This window comes from Periplaneta americana, chromosome 9, assembly GCF_040183065.1.
Source record: "Periplaneta americana isolate PAMFEO1 chromosome 9, P.americana_PAMFEO1_priV1, whole genome shotgun sequence".
Lineage (NCBI taxonomy): Eukaryota > Metazoa > Arthropoda > Insecta > Blattodea > Blattidae > Periplaneta > Periplaneta americana.
Window position 1 is genome coordinate 17,680,565 of NC_091125.1, and position 13,477 is coordinate 17,694,041.

Below are 13,477 nucleotides of genomic sequence, written 5' to 3' on the forward strand. Positions count from 1 at the left end.
TCAGGATAGAGATTGATGGCATGCTTATGTGAGGGCGGCAATGAACCTCCAGGTTCTCTAAAAGCCATTTGTAAGTAATATGTAAATAGCAGTAACTTAAAAATTTGTTGTATATTCTCTGACAGAATAGTAAAATGAAAAGGCAGGACATATTCATCCCAGTTTCTGCACTTTTGAATATGATATAAGAGATTCATCCGTATAAATTTGTCAACACTCCATACGTGTGTATCTTGTCTCAATTGTTTCTATAGCCATAATCTTCAAACCTAGTTTATCTGAAGCCTACATATAATATTTGTTTGTAGTTTATAGACATTATTTCAATAGTTTCTTTAAAGCTGTGATGATATGTACTGAAAACTCACTTTACAACATTTTTTGGTGTGTTAAAATTGCATTAATATTACTGCCAGGATACAAACGAACGTATTTTTCATACTTGTTAAGTGTTTCGGAACCCTACATAAGAAGTTGAATGTCTTAAGAAGTATGTGATGAAATAAAATGGTGAAGTGTTTGGCAGCGAAAATATATATTTTTCTTGTTGAAACAGAGCTTCCGGGCTAAGATGCCGTGGTCTACTGGTGCTGACGTTACCAGACGTTTCGTCTACTTCTACGGCAGACATCTTCAGTGGTTAGGTATCCTCGGTCGAAGTCTTCTGCTCGGGATACCTGTAGCAACTGATGACATGACTGGTTGCTCGTCCTTATTTATAGCGCCGAGACTTGGTGTTCCGTTGTCGCGGCGGTCCGCGTCCATCAGATCGTGACCTTGGACTGGCCGTGGCATTGATTGGTCGCGGCGGCTCGCACCTGATCAGTCCCGGTGGCCTTGGGCTGGTCGTGGCGCACAGTTGTTGCGGCGGTCCGCGCTCGCTAGAGTGCGGTGGCCTTGGGCTGGTTGTTGTGTTCCAATATCGTGGCGGACAGCACTCGCAGGATTTCGGTTTCCATCCGTCGTACCGTCGCTGTGCACAGGTTTTGTACGAGTCCGTTTCAGGACAGGATGCCAGCAGTTGTTAAGTTTCAGACCCTCTTCTTTACGGTTGAAATTGTTTGGATGTTTATGGATTTCAATCGCTTCCCTGAATAGGCGGGGGAAGTAATTGGACGTGTTACTGAGGATGTCTGTTTCTCGGAACTGTATGTCGTGCCTCCCATCCTGAAACGCATGTTCCGCCACTGCAGATTTATCCAGCTGTCCCAATCTGCAGTTCCGTTCGTATAAATTATATGTAATTTCGTCCTAAAGAAGCAATTGCTGCTGAAACATTTTATTATTTACTCACTGTGTATTTTGAAGTACTATTGACATCGGCTATAGTTGAAGAGCCAGTAACATAGAATCTAGAGTTAATAGTAGCTGGTGAATTGGAACAAGTGGCCTATTTCTGTTTGTAGGATATTCAGATCTGACTTCAATTTCTTGCCACGTTAAGATCGCACATTTCCTCAATATTAAATGGATAATAGCTCAGCATCGAAATAAGCGTCAGTATGATAATCAGTTGACTTATAAAGATTATCTTCCCTATATTAATATTCCAAAATATCTTTTAAATTATATATTACCAGTCTTATGGCCGGTTTCACAAAGTTTCATTAAGGTTTTAATGATTCATTAATTTATTTACTGGTTCATTAAATCATTTTTATATCTCACCAAGCATCTTTAGCCTAACGAACCAGTAAAACTATCATTAAATTTAGTGATAGTAATTTCCGTCTTTAAATTTTTAATTATTCATTAGTTGCAATATAAAATGCAGAACGTTTCGACGCAGAATTGTTATATCTGGAACTGCTCGAAAATTAAGAGTCAAATGGAGATAATATTAACCATTTAAAAACCGATCATTTTGAAAATTTGAATGACACAAAAATTCACAAAAGATACCGCGTCACGAAGATCGTGGTACTGGTACTCAAAATTTTAGAAGAAACTGATCATAGGTTAGAGTATCATAAAAACAGCTGAGACAAAGCTGAAACTAGTCAACTAAGTAGCATACAACTGAGTTTTATTTTAAGACATGAAAGTGATTATTATAACTACATACCGGTACCTAAGAAATATTAGTAAATTAATACATAATGTGCATTCAAACATAACAAAACTTAATTGGTATATTAACTTTCATTCATTAGAATTTTATTATAGCTAGCGATAAGATATGTTTGTACTGACTTTAAAACAGAAGCGAAAGAGCTGGATTCTTGGAATTTATAATCGTTTTCCTTTCCGATGGAAATTTTATTTTCCAGCAGGATAATCACCCCGCGCACACTGCCATAAACGTTCAAAGACTGTTCACGGAAAAGCATGAAAAAGAGGAGGATTGACAAATATCGAGACATCCCACCTCAAAATCCAGATCAGTTCTGAGATCAAGTTCTGGCTACCTGGAAAGATTTCGCTAAGGACCAGAACTATTTCCGAGATCTGGTGGACTCAATGCCCCGAAAATGCCAGGGAGTGATAGACGCCGATGGCATGTGGATGAAGTATTAGATCCACATGTGTATTTATTTTATTTTTCTTTAATTTGTTTGCTTATCTTTGTTTTATTTCGAGAAGAAAATTGATCTCCCAAGAGTTTTTTAAATTCTCCTAGTGGAGCCAGAGTTGCGAAATAATTCGTTCCAGTACACAAAATTAAAAAAATGAAGAAAGGTAACATGTATAAAAATTAGTTACATTAATAAAAAAAAAAAGTTATCGCTGAGAATCGAACACGGGCCCCTGGCATAGTAATCCAACTCGCTACTGACTACTCCATCGAGGAGTCATGACGTAAGTAGCGCGACGAGGCACATATAGCTACTCGGCTTGAAGTCTAGGGGAAGAGTGCACATATAAACGTACTCGTGAAAATATTTTAATGTTCAGTACTAGCTAATGTTTCATTTGCACTGATTTACTGAAGCTTGGTGAAACCGGCCCTTACTGTAAACATTCCTCAAAGAGAAACATAACATGTTATTTTCACAACTTTTGTCTGAACAGCTGTGGTGTTATTCACCATGTTTAACTGTTTGTTAAATGAGTTAACGGCCTGAAATCCTACATTTAAAGTTAACAAACGGTTAAGAATCTGTTAGGCCAAACTGGTGTTGAACAAATGGAAAAACTGTATTTAACAAACTGTTGAAGGTTTAACAGTCGTTAAGTGTTCTAACAATACTTGGACAAACCGGCCATTAATGTCTTCAGGAAGACCATTGAAAATTTTTATTGCCATGTAACGTACTCCCCTTTGATAGCATGATAAATTTGATGATGGTGTATGAAAATCATTCTTTCTGCGGGTATTTGTGCTATGTATGGCTGAATTAGTTAGAAAATTTTCTTTATTACATAAGAATAAATTTATTAAAGAGTATATGTACTGATTTGTTAAGGTCAGAATCTCTCATTAAAAAAAATGGTCTACACGATTCTCTAGCCTTTGCTCCAATTATTATTCTAATTGCTAAGGAGACAAGGAGAACAAGTGTGGGTTATTTATAATAATAATAATAATAATAATAATAATAATAATAATAATTATTATTATTATTATTACTACTTATTTATTTATTCTGGTAAGGTTAAGGCCATCAGGCCTTCTCTTCCACTCCATCAGGACAGTGACAGTTAATTCCAGAGTTAATCCACCGTTGTGAGTGAGGGGTTAGCGAGCCTAACTCCGAACCCAGCGGGCACGGGTTCGATTCTTGGACGAATTGCCTGGGTGAAGTTTTTTCAAGGTTTTTCCCTCACCCCTATGGATGAATATCAGGTAACTTTATCAGACAATTGGAACCCCACTCAACTACGCCACTTCCTTTTCTCCCCTATAATCCTTTCATTCATCATTCCGTTACTTCTTCTGGTTTTCAGATCGCTCTACAGGCGGCCCTCCGAAGCTCCTGGCTCTCTCGACTGGGCTCTGTGGATTGTATTCAAGTGATGATGCAACGCAACCTGGGGCAAACCACCTCTGTGGAGGACTTCCACCTCGGACCGTTAAGGGAGCATTGGAGGGGTTGCCGGAGCAGGAGTGGTACATGGACTTTGTTGGCTGTAGGGACCAGTTGTTAAGGGGGTCAAGTGGTTAAGTCAGTGCACGTAGGGGATCGATCGGTGGGCAACTCATCCCAAATAGGGGGTGTACAATATACCTCAGGTCGTAGTGTGTGGGATGTTCCCTCCCTCCTAACAAGAAAAAAAAATTCCAGAGTTATCACTCATAGGTACCGCCTGAGGAAAAAGACGTAGTTCTACGTGGACAGTGAATACAAAAGAGAACAAGATGGCATACACTCATTCGTTCATAGGGTTCTGCCGGGACCTTCGCTATAAGTTCTTTATCAGGACTGGATAGTAGAATCGTGACGTCATACAAACGGGACATGCTCTGCATGCCATTTCTCTTGGGTATATTTAATAGTGGTGCTTGGCATTATTTACTCTAGTTAATAGTAAATTATATTAAGAAGACAGTAATCAGCATAACTATTATTTTATCTACTACTACTACTACGGTTGTTAAACGAGCATTGATTGACTTCTTTTCCTATTGCGGATATATGCATGTTCAGCAGTCTTACATGTACCAACATAACTTATGAGACATTACAAACGTTTCACGCTAGTTTGCAATGTTCCAGCGGCATAGAAATTCGGCCATTTTCATACCTTAGGGAAGTGTATAGTGGTAAGAAAATGGAGTGTTATGACAGGCTAGGTTAGTTTAGACTTTTAATAAGTCTTACGTACTTATCTGTGACAGGTTAGGTTACGGTAGTTTAGGGTTTTGTTATGCCTTGTATAGGCAAATCTGTGTTAGGTTAGTTTAGAATTTTAGTGACAGGTTAGGTTAGGTTAGTTTAGGCTTTTATTATGCTTTGCATATACGAAACTGTGACAAGTTAGCTTAGGATAGTTTAGGCTTTTGTTATGCCTTGTATAGGCGAATCTGTGAAAAGTTAGGTTAGGTTAGATTAGTTTAGAATTTTAGTGACGGATTAGGTTAGGTTAGTTTAGGCTTTTATTATGCTTTGCATATACGAAACTGTAACAGTTTAGGTTAGGATAGTTTAGGCTTTCGTTATGCCTTGTATAGGCGAATCTGTGACAAGTTAGGTTAGGTTAGATTAGTTTAGGATTTTAGTGACAGGTTAGGTTAGGTTAGTTTAGGCTTTTAATATCGTCAAGATGAAGGTGAAAGCGATTGAGTGTGGTGCTCTTGAACAGGTAGTGATTTTGTTTTCTTTGTAGGCAGTTCAATTCAGTCGATGTCTATTCCAAATTTGGCGGAAGTCATTTAAAGCTCGTTTCTTACTACTGTTAGTACAGAAAAACGACAGTTAATAAAGCAGAAAATTGACAGGAATGCGCAGTTCTCTGAAGAAGTAGAAGCAGTATAGTTATTCATGAGATGTCATTTAAATACACACTATTATTGGTACCTGTTTTTTTATGAAACTCTGCAATTTTCTTCTTGTTCCTGAAGCACTGGCAATACTATCTTGTTTCATTTTAGAACATTAGCCAATGTAGTTGTGGCTCTAGAAACTAGCATACTTGTGAAATGTTCGCAATCACATACTGTAAAGTCACCACTATTACCAACACTTTCACATTGTTCACGTATTAATGTTTTCAAGAGACGCCTTTGATTTGTTGCATTAATGAAGTCGCTCTCATATTTGTCCGAAATTAAACACTGGAATACATTATATGCAAGTACAGTCACATTTGTTACGAATTGTGTGCGCCACATGAGTACTCCTCGGTCTATTATTCTTAAATAATTATTCAATTATACTGTATCACTGGAATATTCCAATGTCTGATCACAGTATAAACTTGTCAACATCTAACACACTTTACTACTACACTTACACACTTGGCAACATAACCTGCAATGTAGTAGGCCTATATCAGCGCCATCATATTATTTTCTTCTAACTCAACATCCTCACAAACAAAAATAACATCTTCACAACCACATTCCATAACAGCATCTAAATCTCCCCTGTAGTTACAATCATCTCCACTCCCATTTTAAGGGAATTTTAAAAGTAGACGTTAGTTGTCCATTACATAATTTCTCTAGCACAGCGTTTCTCAAACTTTTTTGAAGTGAGGACCATCTTTTTACGTTACTTGTGATTGGGTACAAAAAATATAATTAGAAAAGTATTGTAATTTGAATTTTTGGATCTGATTCGCCCGGATTTTAAAATAGGCAGAGTCTAAAATTTCTTATATCGTCATCTGGAAAAACAGAAATAAAAAGAATTAATGCAGAAACATGCCTGATTTCCAACAAGTAAATATGCAATTTGGCACGTTCTATTATTGGTATACGATGTACAATACGTGACCATTTCAGTGTGCAGACTGGGTGTCGGCAAAACTATTAAGAAAGTCATAAATACATGAAAAGATTGGTACTTTGATCCTCTGTTATAAATTTGGGTGGTCCCTGGCTGGGTTACAGACGCGGGATGTGTGGGGAAAAGATGGCGAGATACCACGTTCATAGTGCTTTACATCCCTCTTTTGTTGCTGAGAGTAGAGTGGGAATTCGGTAGATGAGTAGGGTAATAAATTTCATAAAATGTCAGTACTGGGAGAAAAAGTGAAAGGCGATTGCCATGGTTCATTTCCAAACTCTGAGATTTTCAGCTGTAGTGTGATACGCAATTCGTTTGAATTTTATTTTTTCTTCTGTCTTTTTTGAAGAACCAAAAGACCACAGGTGGTCCTCGGACCATAGTTTGAGAAATAAATAATTAAATATATGAAAAAATAATTAAATAATAAATAAATAGTTTGAGAAATAAATAATTAAATATATGAAAAAGACCCAACCCACTTTATTAATAACTATAAAATATTTGATTTTTAATCATAATATTATTATCTTACGCAAGTTTTGTAGTTTATATATTAACAGCATGGCATTAACTATATTAATAATTAATTTCTAATGGTAATGATGTCATCAAACCACCTCAAATTTTGTAGATTTTAATATCCAATACACAGCTGTACTCAGAAAATTACACACCGGAGAATCAGACCTGTAAATTATTTTTAGTAAGTCTTGAAGCTTTTAATAACCAATTGAATTTCAACTCTAAATATGTCAGCAATCCTGCAGATCATGGCCTTCGTGTAATAGCTTGTAGTTTATTGTAGTGTGTGTTTTGTTTTATTTTGAAATGCAATTAGTTCTCAAAACTGACGAAAGATGGATTTTGGAAAATAGAAAAATTATGTAGGAAAACTGACATTTCGCTGAAGACTTTGGGTTCCAAGCTTCAAAATGAGGGTCATTTATTAAAATCCATTCAGCCATTGTCCCGTAATTTCCATTACCAGTTCAAATTATATATATAGATAGCATAGTTTAGTATACATAATGTAAATAATTTATATTGTAAATATTAGTGTAATTGTTAAAGTGGTCCATGTTTTGTTCTGCCGAACTTGACCACAGTCATGTGAGCAATTAGTCAAGTACTTCGCTTGCTAGATGCACGCGCGTCAGCTACTTAAAACTCCAGTAATACTTAACATACTTAACCTTATAGCCTCGTTGGACAAAGTATGGTCCCTTGTGATAATTGTACTACATCATAACATTTTGTACTTTATGTAAGTGGGCTATACATATAATCAGAAAATGGAAGAACAGTTGAAAGAAGAGCAGTTTGGCTTCACGAAGGGAAAAGGTACGAGAGATGCAATTGGACTCCTGTGAACAATCGACGAAAGATATCTAGAGAAGAATAAAGAAGTGGTTATAGTATTTTTGGACCTAGAAAAGGCGTTTGACAGAGTGAACTGAAATCAATTTATGGGGATCCTAAAGAAAATTGACGTGGATTGGAAAGAGCAGAGGCTGTGTAGTAACCTTTATGTGAAATGAGTCAAGTCAGGATAGGAGAAGAAATGTCAGAAGGAAGCAAAATAGGAAGAGGTAAGTCAACGATGCCCTTTATCACCTACCCTGTTCAACATCTACTTGGAGGATTTAGTGAAGATCTGTTTTCAGAACATGGGAGGAGTGATAGCAGTAGGGGGAAGAAGAATAAATTGTATAAGATTTGCTGATACGGCAATGTTAGCAGAAGAGGAGATGATACTAAGGGATATGCTACTAAAGCTGAATGACAGCTGTGAGCAGTATGGAATGAATATAAATGCCAACAAGACGAAAACCATGGTCATAGGAAGAAAAATAAAGAAGGTAAACTTGCGAAATCTAAATGAGGCAATAGAGCAAGTGGACAACTTCAAATACTTGGGGTGTACTATAAGCAGTAACATGAGCTGCTGCCAAGAAGTCAAAAGGAGAATAGCAATGGCAAAGGAAGCTTTTAATAAGAAAAGGAGCATCTTCTGCGGACCTTTGGAGAAAGAACTAAGGAAGAGACTAGTGAAGTGCTTTGTGTGGAGTGTATCATTGTATTGGGCAGAAACATGGACATTAAGACGAAGTGACTAAGAGCATTTGAAACGTTTACAGTTCTTGTATTATGTATTTGCACCATTATAAATTTAATGTAATATTCAACAAATCAGACACTATGTATTACAAAAGGATCTAAAAATACATTTAAAATTGCAAGCCTCATCCAGATCTCAGATGTTCTTCAAACTGTCCTGTGTATATTGACTACACCCCAACTCTGGCTACTAGCAACAGGCATCTAAAATGAACATTGGTCAAAATACCCCTCATTTCTCATGAAAAACAAAAACTGAAGAGTACAGTGGACTATAATGGACTTATGCTCGACCATGCCGAAATGTAGTAATTATACACCTGGTAGCAGTCCTTTAATGCATGTCATTAAAGTACACCTATTCATTAAAGTTCAGGTTTTCGATTATTCTCGGATATGCAATCGAAAGATGCGGGAAACGTCACGGAGGCTGGAAATCCAATACTGTCGCAGAAGGTTGTGTTCTGTTACTATAATAATTAGCATTAATTGTAAATAATATTAAAATAAATTCAATTTGTCATCTCGTTTTTCAATTCTAAATCAGTTTCCAGGTTATACATTCTCTGCATTACATCAAGGTCAATGACATTATTGTTCGTCGGAAAAAATCAATACTTTCGCGTCTGCACACATCTCACAATTTCGAGCTATCAACAAGGTCACTTCTGATCTTCTGTCAGATACAAATAAAATGTATACTTCTGAATAATTTCAAGTTAGACGTATGGTCGAGCATAAAAAGTCGTATGAAACTTGCCTATAATGGTAATTAAGACGCAAGCGATCGTTTCATAAACAAACATACTTGCGTCTTAATTACTATCATTATAGGCTCGTTGCATAATGTACTATTATGTTGTCAGCAAACAGCTGGATACATTAAGAAGATTGATTGATTATAATATAATGAATCCAGCTTAGGTTGAACATTGCAGACATTTATAACTTTAGTTGAATTAGATTTTAGATTCTGACTCGGAATTGTTGTATATATGATGATGTCTATGACAATCCATGAAAAATACCACATCGTCACACTGTCATATTGTGCATGATTGGAATGCACGAAAATGTCGATTTAGATGCCTCAAGAGAATCTTAAAAGTTACCATAATTTAATGCAGACCTGGTGTATTCTGGTACAGAGACTCAAGCATTCTACGTCACACTCAAAGAACTTCGATATGAAGAGATGGATTCAAAACTGGCATAAGTCCAAATGACAAGTAATGAGAAAAATGACGAAAAATGGTAAAATAAATTTAACACCTTTAGATCCGTTTGAAAAAAGCATCTGCAGACACTAAGTCAAGACTTAGGAAAATGTTAAATAAACTTACACAGTTATAGCCTATATAAACTGGAAAAGGATAAATTAAAATGTGAATAAACCAAGTTAAAGTCTTAAAAAAAAAAGAACTTAGGACACTTTGGAATCCACCTCTTCATATGTGCAAACCACCCCCCCCCCCAAGTGGCATGGCAGATGTCCAAACTGTACGCAATCTCCAGCCAAATATTCAGAAACATTTGTGCTGTCGATAGCTTGACGAATTTTGTGTCACAAATCGTTGAAGTTATTCTGAGGTGCATGATACACTTGGTCCTTCACAAAATTCCACAGGAAAAAGTTCAGATGAGTAAGATCCAGTGAGCATGGGGACAAGTGAATGTTTCGGCTCGAATTGACTTCCTTAGGCTTCTTGCAAAGGTCATGTGAATTCTTTCCACTTTTTCCTCAAAGACCTTTCTTTTACTATGCTTTCCATGCATGGACACAATACAGCCCATTTCTCTTAATGCTTGTCCCATTTAATTATGCTCACATCTAGGTAGGAACATCTTTGTGATGCCTAAAATTAAATTCATTCCGAAATGCACATTGTCTACACTTCACAGATTTCATTTCCATCAGTGAAAGAATGCAGAACAATTTCTGTTGAGATGTTCATATCGTCATCTTTGCGCATTCTGATCATGCACATCACACCAGCACCAGAATGTGGTATTTTTCATAAATTGTCACAGATATCATCATATTTACAACAATTTCGAGTTAGAATCTTAATACAGTGAAAGTTATAAAAGGTCGTAATATTAAACCTATGAGCCAGACATGTGGTACAGTACTTATATAATGTGTTATGATCTTAAATTTTTCCATAATTTCGTAAGAGTAATATCATACAATATTGTATTAATTGTATTGTTCATGAATATAATTCTAGCTGTATTCTCTTTCATATAATAAGCATTAATATCCGTTGTAGATCACAATTCAGTCACATTTTTCTTTTCATTTTTACTGGTTCCGAAATCTTGCTATTATCATGCTATTCTTAAATTTTTTATGGACTTATGTTTTCCTGTTTTTAACTTGTTTATATTGTCGTTTCTCAGAATTATTGGGAATATTATTTTGTAGGCCCTAAAGTTTTTTAAAGTATTAATAACTTACTGTTCATGTTACCTTAAGCTTTCTCACAACCAACAAAATATGATATATGGTGATAAAAGTCGTTATTTTACAATATTGCGTATACAACTTGTGCTCTTCTTAAAGCGACACTTTTCTCTCTCTTAGATATTCTCAAATCATGTTTGAATTCATTTTGTATGATGCAGATAATTCATTACTATATTTTCTTTTACCTTGTTTATTAATGCAGTCCTTATTTTCAATTTCTATGTATCTGTTTATTTCATTCATTCGTAATTGTCTGCCCAAGGGCAGTCCAAATCCAATTTTTTCCAATCTTTCTTCATTTCCTCCTACTTCTTAAACAATCTATACAATCTCTATTTCTTAATATTGATCTGCTTATTGTCGTTGTTTAGTCAACTGTCCAAAGACAGGTCTGAACCTCATAAGTGACATCATAAAGCATCACTCATGAGGCACCTAGGCCAGGAGATAATGGGGTAGGGTGGCCAGTTCCTTTCCCCCTCCATTGCATACATCGCTGACTAGTTACATATTACACTAATCAGACTTCAGATGTATACAAACAATTGATCTGCCTCTGATACATATCATCAAGTGATGTACTGCCTGATAATAGATGTACATATCAGCCAGAACTTCAATCAGAGGTAGATCTGTTTATTATTCTTCACTAATTATGGTCTTTTAAATTTTTTAATGCAAAATAAAAATTAGAACCGTTACTTCCTCAGGAGGCAACAAAACTATGTCAGCATCAGAGCGATGGAGGCGAAAGAAAGCTGGACAAGATGATGGTCAGCAGGGAAACCAGCAGCAAGTAACAGATTTGACAGAACTGGCTAATCATCTCCTTACCGAAACTGGTAACATGGATATTTACCAGGAAAGCTATGAACATATATCGAAGTTGGTAAGTTCATTTAGATAAATATCTAGAATGGCTTTCTTACATAAATTCTAGATATATACGGTCTTACTAATAAACCATATATAGTTTTTATACGAGACTTATGTAGAGTTGGGACAGAAAACATTAGCTACTAATAAATCATGCATAAGTGATGGATGTATAAGCAGCCTGTAACTATACATGGGAATTGCTTTGCAGTAGTTATATACACGAAATGCCTTGTTTAAGTGTTGTATAGAGAGAAAAAAATGTCCACCCCTCTAACAGCTGTTTCTATAGATTGTCATTTTATGATGATGGTTCCCTTGTAACCACAGAAGAACAAACCAAAGAGCACAGAAGAATTAGAATAATATTGCTGTAGCTGTACTCTTTGACCAAAATATAGTGTGGTAATCGACCAGGTCCAGTTGTACTGTCGATACTTAGCGTGGCACACTAGCGCTCACTAACCGGATGCAATAGAGAACCACAATTTTATTATTCTATCACCTTTTGTAATGAAGTAATGACGAAACTATGACGTAGCTATGTAACAGTTGTACTGTTATACATGACGTATGTAGTGATTATTAGCAAGGAATTTACATACGACTTATAAACGAGTTATTCATTGTGTAAGTATAAGACAGTTAAACGTCTGTATAAGAGTTTTTATTAGTAAGACATAAATAAAAAAGTCTGCCAGAGACAATTCTGAAATGTTATAAAGTCATGGCAATTCCAACTTTGTAATACAGCTCAGAAACATGAACTTAACATTTTGACAACTTCAAAGAATAGAAGTGCAGAAATGAGAACTCCAGAGACCTTTGGTCGGATATACAGTACTTTATATGATCATAAACGGAATGTCGACATCAGGAATGAATTTAACATAACTGCCATCACCGGTACCATATCAACATACAGAAACAACGGGTATGAACATGTATCACGGACGCCCAATAACAGGCTGCCTCAGAGGCTATTTCACTACAATCCTTTTGGGAAGAGAGACCTTGGACGATCAAAAGTGCAATGAAGAGGCCAGCTTTCGGCCAGCATCCAACATGGACCCTATTCTACAAAAGTATGGTCTAATATAGCGTTTCTCAAACTTTTCTGAAGTGGGGACCACTTTTTTAAGTCAGAACAGTTCTGCAGACCACCTTACTCTTGTTCCCTTCAAAAGCAAATTTATCATTTTTGTAGCATATTTTAATACCAGTAATTAAATTTTAAAGTAGAATTAATTAATTAAAATTAACTTATAATTCAATTAAGTTTATATTAGTATTAACTAATTAAGTTAATGTTAATAGAAGAAAATTCATTTTTTTTTTTTTTTTTTTTTTATAATAATTCAAGGCTATTAGAGTTTGAATAATCTTTAATTTATTAACTAAAAAAAAAAAAAAATAAATGTTGGTACTCACATTAATGAGATGGATGAGCTTGCCAATTCTTGCACAGTTCTATATTTGGACGTCTAGATATTTCATTAATGGCACGAGAATCATTGATATTAATATCTTCACACACAGCTTCTGAACTATTAACACTGCCTAAATGAACTGTATCATCACGCTCCTTTCTTTTCAAAGATTGGATCAAAGCCAGTTT

At 35.8% G+C, this 13,477-nt stretch overlaps 1 protein-coding gene across 6 annotated transcripts in view; it reads left to right on the forward strand.

Moving 5' to 3' along the window:
* The window catches only part of LOC138705801 (uncharacterized), a 109,898-nt gene that overhangs the window by 73,785 nt on the left and 22,636 nt on the right, over positions 1–13,477 (forward strand). For all 6 annotated transcript variants that reach the window (XM_069834443.1, XM_069834441.1, XM_069834444.1 and 3 more), the window contains 2 exons: positions 3,889–4,051; positions 11,694–11,872. In XM_069834443.1, coding sequence (XP_069690544.1) covers positions 3,889–4,051; positions 11,694–11,872 — 342 coding nt within the window. The remainder of the gene's footprint in view (positions 1–3,888; positions 4,052–11,693; positions 11,873–13,477) is intronic.